The 16,566-nt window shown below is 38.1% G+C and overlaps 1 protein-coding gene across 1 annotated transcript in view; it reads left to right on the top strand.

Annotated features, from left to right (window-relative positions):
• Window positions 1-16,566, top strand: part of TNKS (tankyrase) — a 106,085-nt gene that overhangs the window by 49,225 nt on the left and 40,294 nt on the right. The window contains exons 4-5 of the mRNA XM_042871383.1: window positions 4,072-4,108; window positions 4,992-5,067. Coding sequence (XP_042727317.1) covers window positions 4,072-4,108; window positions 4,992-5,067 — 113 coding nt within the window. The remainder of the gene's footprint in view (window positions 1-4,071; window positions 4,109-4,991; window positions 5,068-16,566) is intronic.

The following is a 16,566-nucleotide window of genomic DNA, read 5'->3' as shown; positions in this document are numbered from 1 at the left end:
ACATAGCTCCTTTTTTCCCCCTACGCTCTTAGGTGGTTACTCCCACAACCTTGTGCTTCTGGGATGGCAAAAATGCCTTGCTCTGATTTAACTTCACATTTTAGCCTCAATTGTTACTGTACATATAAGAAAAGTTAACTGTAGAGGGCAGTATTGATGAGTATTTTAATGGAGTGATCAGATCCTTCCAAAAGCAGTGACATTGAAAATAACATTGTAATTTCCTAGAAAAATCATGTTGAAGAAACCAAACAAAACAGAAAACTAATGGTCTATCACAAGCACTGAAAGCTTCTTATACCAATTATAACTTGACTATTTGTTTAAATACTTAGAATGAAAAGCATAGCTTGTGTGGATGTGCATTTACTCTTCAGTTCTAGATCTGAGAAGCCCTGGAGAATCAAACAAAATGTATGCTTTAGTTCATTTCCATGATATTTATTTCTTTACTAAACTCTGTTTGCATTCCAGTCTCTGTGTTCTTTGTAGCAACCTAAGTAGGGAATCTCCCATTTCTGCTCTGTACCATGTTTCTATGTTAGCTGAAATGTTGTGGGAGAGGGAGAAAAAGAGAGAGCCTCAACTTATTTCTTAGTGTAATTGCCTTGTAAAAAGCACTGTCTGTGCCATTCAGTCAGCTTTTTCAGCTTGCAGTAGTTAGATGAAATTTCAGCACTTTGGAGAGAGAGTGAAATAGGATTGCTTGTTTCAAAATTATGCTTCAGGACTGATTCATTCTGTTTTTCCTGAAACTAGAAAATTTCTGTCTCCAAGGCATGCATATATGACTGATATTTCAGTCTCATATGGTAAATTTAAAGGGTTCTAGTGAATTAAAACTGGAAATAGATTATTACTTGTAACTAATAGCGGAGTTGGTTTCTGCTGCACTGAAATTTTCTGTGGGACCCAGCTGTAGGAATACCATATGATTATGTATCACCAATTGGCATAAAAATAGAATAATGGCATCTTTAAGATTAAAGAAGCAAGAGGAGCCGTCTGGCAGAGAAAAGCTCATGCAGTCTAGCTGCAAAAGACTAGAGGTGCTCCTATACTTGCAGTTGCTATCATGAAGCCAGAAAGCACAAACAAAAGGAATACCTTGGGAGCCCATAAAGCTTTCTGTTGGTGCATGCTTGTCTTCCATTCTGCTGTATCCAGTGCTCTTATTTGTGTATACATCCCCAGCCCAGGGTAGTCAGAGAGCAAGCAGTTGAAAATTGCTTGCCTCATTGTATTTGTTGGATCATGGTTTTGGTCATCTTTTTAGTGACAAGGGCAAACCAATGTTAACTTTCACATCTTTGGCAGAGAGACTTTGTGCCGTACAAAATATTGCTGCTGAAAGTCCTCTGTATTGATATTGTGATTGCAAGGATGTTTTTCTCTCAAAGCTAGCAATTACTAAGAGATTTGAAAAAGTAGCTCAGGCTGCTACCTGCGCTTTGTTCTGAAGATGCCCTTCTGCAAATCTATAAATCCTGACCTGCCCAACGGAGCTCTTTAAGAGATGTTATTAGTTTGGTTCAAGTCAAGCGTTTCTTGAACAGAAGCACTGCTTGAGGTTGGTAGATAGTATTCTTGTACTTCAGCTCAGAATTTGAAATTTGTCTTTGCCATGAGCACACATGGTTTATTTCTAAATGCTTTGCAAATAAATATTTCATTTGTTAGCTTCTCTCAGATGCCACCTTCATCTCATTCTGCATCTACTGTCTGTGAAAGTTGCCAAAGGGCTCCTACATCCAGTTACGTGCCAGGAGTTCCAGAAGAGCAGAGAACCCTGTGTGATACATTTGGCATTTTTTTTTTAATTAAATGTGCCAGTGTGGTATCTGTGCAGTGTTACATATTGCTTTGCAGAATGGGACAGCTCTTGGAGAGTAACAGCCAATTAAAATATATTGTTTTTTTAACGCATATCACAATGTGGGGAGCTGTGACAAATTTCAACAATAGCTTCCATGAACTTCAACACTACCTGTGATACTTTATTTTTGAGGTACTTCTTAGTAAAAGTGACTAATTTACTTGAGTGTACAGTTGGACATTTTGAAATCCAGAGCCCTGGCCAGGAGGGGGAACGACTGTTTACATGAATTAATAGTGACAGAACAAGGGGGAATGGTTTTAAACTAAGACAGGGGAGGTTTAGGTTAGATATTAGGAAGAAGTCTTTTACTCAGAAGGTGGTGATGCAATGGAACAGGTTGCCCAAGGAGGCTGTGGATGCTCCAGCCTTGGAGGCATTCAAGGCCAGGCTCTGGGCAGCCTGGTTTGGTGGTTGGCAACCGTGCGCATAGCAGGGGGGTTGAAACAAGATGATCATTGTGGTCCTTTTCAACCCAGGCCATTCTATGATTCTGTGATTCCTTTTGGTCAGTAATGCTTTCGATAATAATGGTATTTGCAGAACAGGCTTTTGTGTAACAACTTACTGAGTGGTAAGGAAGGAAGAACGGTATTACACATGTCTAATGTAGTAGTATTCCAAAGGCTGGTTAGGGCTGCTAAATGCGCTGCCAAAACCACTGTAAACAGGTCTTTTAATCCTATTAGGTCTCTGAAGTGTTGATACAATACAGACCAATAACTCCTGCAGGAAATCCAGCTGCTTCAGATTGTTGCACAAGTAATACTGTCTTTTTTTTTTTCTATTCACATGCTGGCCGGAGCTTTTCATTCACCACTGATTTGAAACACGTCACTGTGCCCAGTATTGCATCTTCATAAAAATAAAAAGGAGAAATAGGGCTGATGTCTGGGTCGGGCTGCAGGATCCCCAGAGGGTGCTGGGGAGCGGCAGTGAGCAGCTGGCCTCACACGCATCTTGGTGGCATTTCACCTCTTTGTGTGCCTGTTTTCAATATGAAATGCATAAAAAAATCTTACGAAAGCTAACATATGATTTTCATGGTATGTTGACAGACGAGCAAAGCTGTCATAGGGGCTTTTACTGTGAGGAGTCCTGCTCCTGGGATACTTCGCAATGTAGCTGGACTCTGGTGTGGGGTTTCCCTTGGCCTGGCTGCCTCCCTTCTCTGCAATGTGTGTTTCACTGGGGTCACGTTACAAATATACGTATCAGACAGCACAAAGGTTTTCTGTCTTTTTGCAGGATGGCCTCACCTTCCTGCTTTCCTTATGACACTGTGATCCGAAGCTTTAATTCTCTGACGGGTGTTATATGGTATATTTTTTTTGAGCCCTCTGTCTCTTGGCTCTAACGATACCCTTTGCTCTGTGACTTTATGAAGCTGCTTTTTCTAAATTCTGAACTTCAGTTCTTTTTAACTTTTATTACGCATCATGTTTCAGTAGAATATCCTCTCACTTCCACAGGTACTGTGCTGTCCTTAAAGTATGTGTATGATTTTTACTGCGTGTTGCAACACCATTCCCTGTTTTAATTCAGAATTTCAGATGTGAATGCTGCTTTAACGTTACTAACGGTTGCCTCTAATATCGTTATCTCAAAGTCATGTAACAAAATCTCCTACAGAGTTTCATCTGTGCCTTCTATTTTAAATGCATATTTTCTTGGAAATTGGCAGATGATGGGCTGCTTGGGATTTTCTAATCGTTGCTCTTCTCAAGAGCTAGGTGAAGTTGAATATTCCCATTGAAATAGACCGAGGGCTTTGGAACACGGCAATTTGTACCTTTTAGAAAGCCGCACTGCCTTGCTTTTGTCTCAGAATTTATTATGCTTCCCAAGTATAATGTGACACAGTGAATAGGGCAGGGGGTGGGGACATCGTCTTCAGCTGACACACCGCTATCAGCGGGACTGTGTTTCTGGCCGTGAGATTTCACAGTCATTGGTCGTCCGAAGAAAGCCTTTCCATCTGAGGATTGGACAAGACGATGCGTCAGTTTGCTGCCCGTCTCCAAGGTACTGCTGATGCTGCCTCCACAAGCTGGCTAACGTCACAGCTCCATCACCCAGCGGGGTGTGGGCTTTTTTCTCCTCTCCTCTGTTTTAATTCTGTATTTGCTTCCTCCTGCATTTCTTAATCTGTCTTCTGCCAAATGCTAACAGCATGATATTTTGCAATCATTTAGGTGAATACAAGAAGGACGAACTCCTGGAAGCTGCTAGGTGAGTGCTGCTTAGAATATAAAGCATATTTTGGGGGTGGAAGGAGGAGAGGAAAAGAGATTTTCAGAACAGTGATGTTTTATCATCGCTTTTCCATGAAATGATGCAAACAAACCACTTAATTAGCATAAATCTCTTTGGACTTTCCAGTATGGTACAAACAGGAAAGCCTGTTTATGTAATTGAAATCCCCCATCGTGGTGATTATAAGGTTAATATTGAGATTTTTGCTTTAAGCTGCTAAAATCCTCTTTATCATTTTGTAACTGTTCTTTTCAGGGACAAATTAAATATTATAAATAATCCTTTAGGGGTTTTTGTTGTTGTTGGCTTTTTTTGTTGTTTTTTTTTTTTTTTACTACTATCTTGGGATTTATTTTGAAAATAGGCTTTACCAGAGAGAACATATGGAAGCCTATAGAAAAGGTGTAAAGTTCAGTCTTATATTCCAACGATGCTTTCATCCTTCCTTTTCATAGCACAAGACCATATTTATAGTCTGTTTATCCTTCTGAAAAATGTCAGGATATTGGTATGTAATTATTCCAAATGTTGTGGGCCGTATGCGAGATAAAGGTATTTAATTCAGGACAAGCAGTTCAGCAAATGGCTTTCAGAGGATCTGTAAAATTAGATAAAAGAAAATATAGGATGAGGTTAAGGAAATAAATGAAGTGTGTTTTTGCATCATCTATTATAATGTTATTTCCTGTAATTACCCATGGTTTTGAAATGTTCAAAAAATCCTTTGGCCATTTGACATTCTCCCTGGCAGAGTACAGATTTCAATGTATGATACTTTGATGTCCAGCTCCTTAACAAACCTTTTGCAGAGAGCTGTGTTTTTTTCCCCTTTTCCTAATTCCCTCCTCTCGGTTTACAGGAGTGGTAATGAAGAAAAACTGATGGCTTTATTGACTCCTTTAAATGTGAACTGCCATGCAAGCGATGGACGCAAGGTAAGTTAAATATCTATTTTATACTTCCATTTTTTGAGAAAGTCCAATTTAACCATAGTGAGAAGCTTAGATGTATAAATCCAGACCATGTATTTGGGTGAAACCTAAATGATGCATTTTTTTAACCATCAAATTAAATGCTGTTGCACCTGACACTGGCAGTTGTGACAGACCAGCAGTCAGTAGATGTGGGTTTTGTTTGTCTTTTTTCTTTTAAATGCCAGACCCTGGCATATGTGTAAAGTGAGACCCTAGGACAAAACCAAAATCTACTGTTGCACTTGAATAACTGAGGGAGGGAAGCTGTTATTGTGTGTGAACATTGTCTGAGTGAGGCGATTTGTATTCAGCTTAGCCTCTAATGTGCTGCCACATAGACTGGCAGTGTATTGATGTGATTAACACCTTCTACATTTTCTTAAAATTTGCCTTATTGTTTTGACTTCCTCTGTCAGAGATATTTGAACAAGTTAAATTAAGGATGAGACTGAAACTGGAGGAGGGAAGAACACAGTGAGAAGTAGATAGTACCGTTTATGATGGTTGAGACATGAAGATACTGGTCTGTCTAGACTGTTGGATTTTTCAGACATTGAGGTTTTTATTTATTTATTTTTAAGTGTACCAGAACATTCCTAATCTGCATCTATTAATCAGGTCTCTCATGCGACCATGCATTTCACCCTCGGAGAGGAAAGCATGGGAATGTTTTTTCCTGTGTAGTGTGTTGGTGTGTGGTGTAGACCTCTGCTCTTTTTAGAGCATTTATGAAACTGCATGGTCCCACTGAAATCAGTGGAGATGCACCAGTTTACAATGTCTTTTCATTAAAAGACATTGCTGATTTTAAGGATATGTTTGTGAAAATAACTCCAATTTTTAATACAATTTTAAACTGTTTTCTCAGTTGTGACACCTGTAATGCCTAGTATGTGGAAGAAAACCCAGTCAGTTTTCAGATTGTTTACATTTAGGACTGATCAAAATTTCAAATCTTTTAGATGCTGAAATCAGTTAACTTTATGACCTAGGAACAGTCAAAGAGGGGCTTTATTTAGTTTATCTGTATTGGAGTGGATGGAATACTCCACATATTTTAAGATTAAACATACTGCCCGTTGTTCTTAGCTTCTCTTTTTCATTTCTTTAAAGACTTTTCTGTTCAAATGAGGCTGCATTTGGATATGAATAGTGGACTGCGCTATAATAATTAAGTGCTGTGATATGCAGCAATGCATTACTGAATAATTGAGTTACCATAACTATTGATTTAAGGCCAAAGGTAGAGTTGTGATTTCTCTCGATGAGGAGAGGTATCAGGCCCTGCAGATATGTCTTCTGCAATAATTCACTCCAAAATGAAGGGAAAAAGCTCTTATTAATTTAGTAGAAATTCATGTATTATTGCATCCTTTGAATTAGTTTGGAAATTTATGCTCAAAACTCAGCAAGCCTACTGCAGTTAAGATTATTCAATTTGGACACTTCAATGATTTGTGTGTTTGGTTGTTAGCAAATGTATTGGTTATTAAAACTCCTTGAGAATTAAGGCTTACCATCTGTATTAATAAGCTTTTAAAATGATGCTTACCAGATGTTCTTTTCATCATATATGTGCACACTGTTTTAAGGTAAAGTAAATCTCCACAGCAAGTGTGCTATGTAACTGTTAAATGTTTTAAGACATGACTTTCAGGTTCTGGGCATTTTATCTCCAAAAGTTCTATTGCAAATGAAGGGAGCTTGTCAGACTACAGCATAGCTTTCATGTAAATCCAAGTCTCTCATGGGGTTGCTGCCTCCAGGTGATCTATGGTGATTTCCCCTAGCTGCAAATTTCTCCATTTCTGAGGATACATTTTTCATTCCTTGGTGGATTTCAATCCTTGAAGATTTTCAAGTCTCAAACTTAGCACAGCGTAAGGCAGCAGACTCGGTAGGGAGTGAAGGCAACATAGACATCTGTAGAAACTCCTGCACATTTCTCTGCTTTGTGTGTTAATCTGCTTTGCACACTTTGGAAATATCCAGCACTGTTTTGCAAAGGGAACAATTTAGTTTTGTGGGTGAGGAAATTAAGGTGAGTCACAGTATTGATGTTTTGTACTCAAGGCTGTGAATTTCCAGAAGGCATCATCTAACAGCCATTGCACTGGAACTGCTGACAAAATAGCAGAACAGTCACTGTATGGTTGGTGCTGCTTTGTTTACTGATGTGTGCAATTTGTTTTCTTTTCTGGAGATCTTTTCTGTGGAGTCTTTAAATTACCCGTGTGTGCTGAGAGCTGGTGTTCCTGAGTTTCCTACACACCAATCTGCTGGGAATGTGTGCATCACAACCAGATAAAAAGGATAGAACATCAAGACAGTAGCTTCTTGGTCTGAAACCAACTTGTGTTGGAAATAACTAAGATTTCCTGCGTGCTGTGTGCTTCTTGCAGCCTTTTGGAAATACATTGATAGATTGATAGCTAGAGTCTGATTGTTAGTGGACGTACTACTAGAACAGGTACAGATGGTGCTGATAACCATCGCTCCATTTGCTTAGCATAGAGATCAAGATTGAAAGAGAAGTGGAAACTGAAATTTCTTCTCTGCCAAGAGTAAGGTGAGATTACTTTGGCATAGTGGAGATGTTCGCATTACTGAAGCTCTTGAACTGTTTGAAGAGAAGATTCACTCTCTGTTGCTAGTCTTGCCATTATTTTCTAGAGGGGAAAGTAAAGAAGTAAAGAAGAAAACTGTTTTCATACACTAGTGTATGAAAAATACACTAAAGTGTTATTGCATACCAATAATAGTTGACGACCAAGAAAAATCAACAGTAATAGCCTAGATAAACAACTATTTAGTCAAAATCGCCCATTACATAGCTTGATAAAGTATTGGCCTGTGTGTCTGTTGAACAAGAGCACAAACAGTACTGCCCAAGTATCAAACTATACAATGCAATGTATGTAAATTGAAGTATTATACAAAGGAAAGGTGTCAAAAGAAGTGCTGTTTTGTTGTTGGTGTTTTCTTTTCTAAACAGTCTAATTTGTTTTCTAAAAGCTAGGCTTGAGTTAAAATAGTCATTTCAATGCCATTTAGTTTTGGTTTGATTTTCTTTTTTCAGGAGAACACTTGAAAAATAACAGAGATGTTAGGAATGTTACTGGAATAGGCTCCCCAGGGAGGTGCTTGAGTCACCATCCCTGAATGTGTTTAAAATCCATTTGGATGTGATGCTCAGGGACATGATTTAGCGGAGGGTTGTTAGAGTTAGGGTAGTATGGTTAGGTTGTGGTTGGACTTGATGGCCTCTAAGGTCTTTTTCAACCTGAGCAATTCCATGATTCTATGATGTGGTGTTAATATTTAATATGTGACTGCCATTTTACATCACTTCTACTTAGTATGCTTTGCAAAGTATTTGGTGAATCAAATTGGAACTTATTTAGACGGGATTCTCCTGGGTACATGCGTACTCCTGGTGTGTCTGAAATTTCACTGTCTCTAGATTCTGAGCTCTGCCAAACTCTGTTTATATAATGTATAGTTATAATGGCTTCTACAAGATAGGCTGCAATTGAAGTTAATGGGTGGTACTGAACTTTCGCACTGTTAAAAAGTCAAGCCACATATTTAAGTGTCTACTGTGTATGGTAAGTAGGCTTTGGACATTTGCTTTAAAGTCTTTGTTACTGTTCCTCATTTTTTTTTTTTTTGTCCAGAAGTACCTTTTCAAGACCAACTTTGGTGAATTTTCCAAGAATGTTGACTATCTAATATTCTAAAACAGCAAGATCCTGTGTTCTGCTGGAAGCTAAAACTCTGTGTGTGTGTGTGTGTGTGTGTGTGTGTGTGTGTGTGTGTATATATATATATATATTTATTTTTTGCTGTGAAAGCTATATTTCTGATGTTACAACTGTCACAGCTTACCTAAGCAGGTAGTTAGTGTCAAAAGAGAGGCTTAAAATCTATCAGGGTTGCAGGTTGAGTTACAGCAATCTATCAGCCTGCTCATTTCCTTCGAGAAGCTGTTATGGAAGCTTGAAAGGTGTCTCAGGAAGAAATTGATGTTGCATCTGTTATTTTCTTAAAATACAGAACTGTCTGAACTAGTAAAGACATTCTGGTTTTAGTAATTCAGATAAAAAAATGTTATTTACAAGGCAGACTTCCTTCCCACGTCGTTTCTTGACAGCTTTCCAAAGTGAGCTACATCCAGCTGACATGGTAGCTATTAGCAGTGGAAGGATCTTTTTTTTAGTTGGATTTTTGCTGGATATGATATCCATCTCCTGATCTCTATTCCACATGTTCGAATCATGCTGGCGCTGAAGTATTCAAGTATATAAGCCTTGGTTGTTTTACAAGCATGTCTGCAATTTGGCAGTGTGTTTTTTCTACTCTTTGTGTTTATATTTTGTATGAACCGCGTGTGGGGAAAAAAGGAGACAGCCATAGTGTCTTACCTGTGAACATCAGCTTGTCTCACATAAAATTGTCTGGCACAAGGCAGGGGTTTTTACCAAAAAGTGGTATAGAAAACCATCCCTCCACAGCTCCATCATTTACCTTCCTATAGCTTTGCTTCTTGCCTCACCTCTTTGAAACCAGAAACTTAAGAATTTCTGCTATTAGTGGTAAGGAGACTGTGCCATCCTTAGCCAGTGAAGGTCTATCCTGTATATGTGGCAATGGTCCCATAAAGAAATATTTATTTATTTATTTATTTATATCTGGATTTATTTAATAAAAGGTCATTGCTAGAGAGGGCATGTCCTACTTCATTTTATTTCACTGTAGTCTTCTGGCTCCCAGCACCAGGCTCTCATGACTTATTATGGTGCCTATCCAGTGTTTTTTCCTATGTCCTTAGACAGCCCTGACTCCAGAATGCCAGTAGCAGACCTTTGCATGAACCCTTTTGATAAATCAAAAACTTGACTTTTGCATATATTATAAGTGACCATGTCTTTAGCTCTTTCCTTCTTGCCATAGTCACTCATTTTTGTGTGCAGTGTGTGGAGTTCATGGATGCAGGGTCGCAGATATAAGAAATCCATCTCTGAGAAGGTCTGCAATGCAGTGCTGGATATCACGCCCTCACCGTATTTCTTCTCTTGCCTCTCCTCTACTTCTACCTCTGTATGCATAGCTAGCTTAATCAACCTGTGAAACAGGAGCTGAGAAACAGAAAATTAATTCTACCAGAACCAGGCAAGTTACCTCTTCCTTAACCACGGAGTCTTCCAGTCTCTTGCTGGTAAATGGATTTGCCAAGCCCTGTTTCATATTGTGACTGTTCTCAACTATTTTCAAGAAAAATTGTGCAGTTCAAAAGAAAATTGGCTTGCTTTCCAGTTTCTGAATCTGTATGGAGCAATCAATCCACGTTTTCACAAGCTTTTTCTTTGCAGTTGTTAAGCCTAGAAACTTTGACAGAGGTTGAGGTTCTCTGGTAATCAACTTGTCTCTAGGATCTGGGGAGATGAATTAAAATCCACCTATTGAAAGATTTGTGGTCAAACTGTGTTGTGACACTGTAAGCCTTTACAATTGAGTGTGTTTTTCTTTTGCTACGGCAGCAAAAATGAAAATTAATACCACATAAATGCATTGGTCTGTTTGTACTATAGATGATACGGGCTTTATTCATATGAATGTTGAATATCTTCTGGAATAATTTATTGAAATTTCACATGTAATACCAAGAGTATTGTTTAAATATTGTGAAAATGACACTTTTATAAAGATAAAGGATGCATATTTGAGCAAAAGAGTTAGGAGCAGATACCTGACTCAAGGCAGTTCTGTCATAAACAATAGTAATTATGAATATATGTGAACTCTACACGTACATATATCATGTATAATAAAATATTTGGAGTCACAATTCACGCATATTATTCCCTAAACTTTTATGAATTTTTTTCCAGCTGAAATGAATTATACGTCGTGTTTGTAGATAAATCGGAAGTTTCCAGTCCCAGGGCTTTTCTGCAACACCAAATACTTGTGTTGGAGGATTGGAGCAAAGGAATCATACATAGAAATCAGAGAGCAAAAATAATAGGATTTTTGTTGAAAGCAGGCATCCTGACAGTGTATGTATTTGCGTGATTCAGACAGATGCTCTCTTAGTTTAATAATAACAGGTTTTAAAAAATCCCTAACTAGAAAATATTTCTTGAAAAAGGCAGTTTCACACAATGCATCCAAAACAGGTATTTCAGAATAACTCTGCAGGCTTTGCTGCATCTGCTTATTTGCTACGTTAAACTTCAGTCTGATTTTGATGAAGTACCACAAAACACGTTTGTGGATGTGAAAGGAATGTGGGAGGGCCGTATAATGTATATAAATACATACACATTTATCTCCATATATATTTTTAAATTATATAATTATATATCTTTATACCCCTTTTTATATACTTAGCTGTGTGTACGTTGTGTGCATTTAAATGTGTGTGTGTATCTCAGAGGTATGGCTAGGTAGTATGTTATAGCCTAGGGATAAATATGAGCCAGAGCACATCTGTTTTTCCAAGATAATTTTCTGGGGAATGAGAGAGGGTAGAAAGAACATCTGTTTCTGTTGAAAACAAAAATGCTATTCTGAAAGCTAATTGTTTTAAAAATGTGTCATTGTCAAAATTCCCTACAGCATTTTTTTCTTACTTTGGAGATTTAAGAGGTATAGGTTGTCTTAAATTGTATTGCTGTACTCAGTAAGGGCCCCATGCCAATCAACTCTGTATGCTTTTATTCCTTCTCAGATATAAAGTCATTTGCAGTACCTTGGTAAAGCAAGTCAAAAAAAGGGGGCAGGTTGGGGTTGGGCTACAAGTCGTTATCCAGAGATCTGTTCCAGTCTCAGTTAATCTGTGATCCTTATGTATTCTTATGCCTTGTGATCCCATCTTATTTCATCAGTCAAACATTGCAAAGTGGACAGTATGATTGTCCCTTGAATTTGTATATGTATGAATGACTTGGCTTCATTGCTATCTCTGGTGTCACCTAATAGCCTGCATATAGCCCAAGGTGGTATATTCTGCATAAGATGTAAAACTGATCTGCCTGCTCAGATTCTGTTATGAGCTCTTAAGTTCTTTTTCTCAAATATTTTGTATATTTCAGTAAGTATCTCATATTGTTTTCAGATACTATTCGAAGTGTCTAGGAAGAGAATGTGTTTTTGAAGATTGGGAGGAGATTGACTCTGTAGTCATTCTCTCTGTATTGATCTCTAAAAATCAGGAAGTCTCATTTGTTACGTCTTAGTGTGTTTTTCAGAATACCTCCAAGTTTATTGGAAATAAACTTTTTTTCCTTCCTTACCTGATCTGTATTCCCTTGATGACTAGATTCCCACAGGGGACAGCTTCTTGCTTTATGCTGTTCATCTTCTGTTGAGAAAACGAGTCAGATTGGTAGATTTGAGCAGAGCCATTTAATATTTTATGCGCAATAATTAAATGCTGTGATCTGGATTTGGCTGTCTGTTCACAGAGCATCCAGAGATTTGAGCAGTGATGTTTCTCCTATTACAATTTTGACTCCTTCCCTCCAAAGTGCTTGCTGAGGTTATACTTATGTTGTATGTGGGGCTCAGTCTGTGGACTTTATTCATTTCATTTATGCATATGGTTGACTCCAGGGAGTGCTGTAGATGCCATTTCTATCTTCTGTGTTACTTCCCTCTCAAAATTCTTGGACATGAGAGTTGCTGAGAAGCCAGTCATTCCATTTTCTTGCTGTTTTTCTCTTTTGAATGTGATATTAGAATTCATTGTGGCCTCCCTGCTGTCTGAATTTTCAGCCTACCATTGCCTTGTCCCACCAGGTTGTCCGCTGGATTTTGTGATTCTGATAGATTTGAAGAAGGATTTGCTGCTTGCTTAAATTCCTTCAGCTACTCAATGCACAAACTATTTTTGCCTGCCTAATTGTATTTTAGTCCACAAGATTTTGCGATCCTTGTGATTTCCCTTTAGCTTGTAAATTCAGCTATTTGAGTAATTCCTTCTTAAGGGTAGTAATCTCTTTCAGTTTGCTGTTCAATCACACTGACTTCTTTCTGAAGTATTTCCTAGCAAAAAGTGCATTAGCACTGTGTTTATGTCGTGATCTCTGTTAGTCTTCATGCTGTCTGTTTAAAAAAGAAACAAAACAAAAAACATTCTTAGCTACCTCTTAGTTATTTTTTCCAAGCTTCCTAATTATTTCATAGCTCTCCTTTCTGAAGATTTGTGTGGCCATGCTCAATTATTTTACCAATCTTTCCCAAAGCCCTTGTGTTTTATGCCTTCCTTGGCTCTCTGTTTTCTGCCAGCTCATCAGTTATCAGTTGCTAGCATAACCCCATCGTTGACTTCATAGTTTAGGTGGAGAGTTTAGCCATCAGTTTAATGCTAAATGAAAAGAACTGCAAATACTTAAGTGCAAGGAGAATTGTATTTACATAAACATTTCTAAAACTGTGGAATAAGTTGGTGGAACAGGGAGGAGACGAGCAGCAAAAGGTGAGGAAAGTGCCAAAATATGGCATTGTACTTAATGATGAATGTCACTGATGGACAAGAAAATTGAGGTAATTTGATTAGTCTTTTCTGAGTCGTATAATACACTTCTACTTATAAAAGATACTAAATTCTTACAGATAGAATTCTTTAGAATATTCTTTTTCTAATAACCATAACTTTTTAATTTCAAAGCATATTAAAATGAAGTACAAGGCAGATTCTCTATTTTGCAAGGCTATATGAGTTCTGAAAGGGAACAATGAAGTCTACTTGACTAGATTACAAATGCATTAAACTCTAAAACTTGTTAATTATCACAGTAATGAGAAAAGAACTTCTTTTTGTATCTAATTTTGTGAGTTATTTTAGACTTTGTTTTAATTTGATTCCAAAATATGAATTATAATTTTTTTTCACTCTCAGAAGTAGAGCTGGAATGCAATCAACTTGCAAATATTGTTCTTAACAGAGTTCATTCTCACCCCACATTCAATAAAATGAATAAAAAGTGTTGGCTTGAATGTCCTGTCAGCAGGATGTCCCATCAAGGCAACATTTTCTTAGAGGTATTTCTTCTTTCTTATTTCTGAACTTGCAGCTGAAATGTTTATAGTTAAAGGTAGAGAGAAGCAAAGTAAATACATAAAGATGGAGTGGGAGAAGTGGTAAAAACAATGAGAGGTAGAAAGAAAATGGAATAAATAATTGACTGCAGTAGGAAGATTTTGATAGCAAGTGGAAATAGAAGAGATTGAAACAGCAAAAAAATGCAGAGTATTGGTTCTGGGATGTTCCAGGGTGCATCCCTTTCACATTTTGTTAATGCTGCATGAAGATTACCACAGTCATGTGGTATGGCTTTTTGAAGAGGATGCTCTCATTAACAGTTGTGCTGCCATCAAGGTGTTCCTTGAAAAAGAGAGAACAACAGTGTGAGCAAGTAGCTAAAGAACAAGATTATATAGCTTCTGATTAGCTGACAAGGCAGGTAAAAATGTATGTATTTGTTCTGAAAGAAGGAAGAAAGTTGTCTTATTGTACTCTCTTGGAGTGGTAAGCTCTTGCAGTTTTACAGGCAGAAGGCTAAGACTGTGGGCTATACTGGCTGTCACTAAGATGCTTTAAAAAACTGCAGGAGTTTGGCCGTCTTCGCTCAGTAGCTCAGACCAGCAAAAGTAGCAGTTGTTCTCCCTTGGGCACTAAACTTAAATCACATCTTCCACCGTGTGATTATTTATAATAAATAACAGATCCAGCTGTTGAGGTAAGAACCTTTCATGCCTGGTGTCTGTGTGTCTGGTCCACAAGCCCAGATATTTGTTCTCTAGCTGCTCCTTCAAGTACTAGATGTTTGAATACCCTCTGATGACTTGGGTAAATGACCTTGCAGAGGCAGTTTCTTTTAGTCTCTGCCTTCACAAGAGGCAATGTGTCACCTCAGACTTATCCATTTTTCATTTAACTTTTTAACAGATTCCAAATAATGAAGGAACAAAAATGGCCCTCCTGGATGCAGTGATGCTGCAAGTAATTCCCATATAGAGTTCTACCTTATCTCAGAGTATGTGTCCTTTCAGTGTTAAATAACATTCTTTTCATTGTCGTCAGCAGTGATAACATTTCCTTCAGAAGAGAGTAAGAGAGTGGTTGTTTCATCCTTCTGTAGCTCAGCAAGCTGCTGCTTCCTCAGCTGCCAGCGTCTGCTGCAGAAGTGTATGCTTCTCTGCTAATCCATTTCCTCTCTCCATGTTTTGCTGTGTTTATGTCACTGACTGCTGCCAGAGATATATTCTGAGCTTCTGAATCTGGGAAAAACTGCAAATGCTGATTCACTGTAAAAGCTCCCAAATTTGTTTCTCGTAATACATTTTTGTTCCCAATTTAAACCTTCATTTGCACATGAAAATGGAACAGATTCTCCTAAGAAACCAGTTTTCTGAGAATACTGCTGAAGTGTTTCTGAAGAATGTTGCTTAGCTTTTCTGTTGAACTGGTCTAGCAAATGTTTAGTGGATTCACATATGTGCAATACAGGACAGTTTCAAGAATTGAGGGCTTTTGCTTTTTAATTAATTAATAATGGCATCAAGGGTCACTAGTGCACCTTTTGTGGTGCACTAGGATCAGAAGTCAGAGTGGTGGTTCCCATTCAGAATTTCTCCCAGATATTTAGCATTACCCCTTTGGTCTCTGCTTCCAGGTCAGATCTTTGAATATGCCATTACTCTGAAAGTAATGGCAGCAACTTAGTATGGAGGTGTTAGGGAACTGAGGTTCCTAATTAACCTTCAGAAAGCTGAGATGTCTTTTATCTCTTTGCCTTATCTGCTTTTTCTCGTGGGTCAGATTGAGTTTAGCTTTTAAAGTTCATTTGGAACATGATTACTGCCTTCTGCCTCACATTGGCTCATTTGGTCCTGCTACCTTTCTTGTAGGTTGTGATGATCCTTGAGGTTTGACTTTTTCCTTTTTTCTGAAGTAATCAAAAAACAAGAGTTTTCTCTTTTGTATAGCTACTGTTAAGAGAGTAGCTTCCAAGCTACTTGGAGTAAGGATTTGTCATCCTGCTGTCAAGGATAATAATCTCCATAATTTTGAAAGTCAGATGTCAATGGAGAAACTTGCTGGGCAAGTTGACTGTGTTTCACTTGTGACATTTAGTAAAGCTCTCTGCAGATGAAAATTTCTTCTGCTATGTAGTGCTGCAGTGCTGACATGCTTTCTCTCCTCTTAAGAAAGATGCCCTTGCTCTTTACCCTCTTGTGCTTCTGGGCACATCTTCCCCTTACCTGCCTCTGTTTCTGTGCTAGCAGGTAGAGTTTTTGAGCAGAAAAGTGGAAGCAGCCATTTCTCACTCGTTCTTCTGTTAACCTCTAAGAGGAAGAGGAATTGTTATTCTTTCTTATGTTTTCCCCTGTGCAAGGCGATGCTTGTCATCTTTTCTCCTTTCCACTATCTCTGGAATCTGTGTAATTGAA

This window comes from Lagopus leucura, unplaced genomic scaffold (genome assembly GCF_019238085.1).
Source record: "Lagopus leucura isolate 7727_CA_CO unplaced genomic scaffold, USGS_WTPT01 Super-Scaffold_100004, whole genome shotgun sequence".
In the NCBI taxonomy this organism is placed as follows: Eukaryota; Metazoa; Chordata; class Aves; order Galliformes; family Phasianidae; genus Lagopus; species Lagopus leucura.
This window is presented reverse-complemented; position numbering and strand designations above follow the sequence as displayed.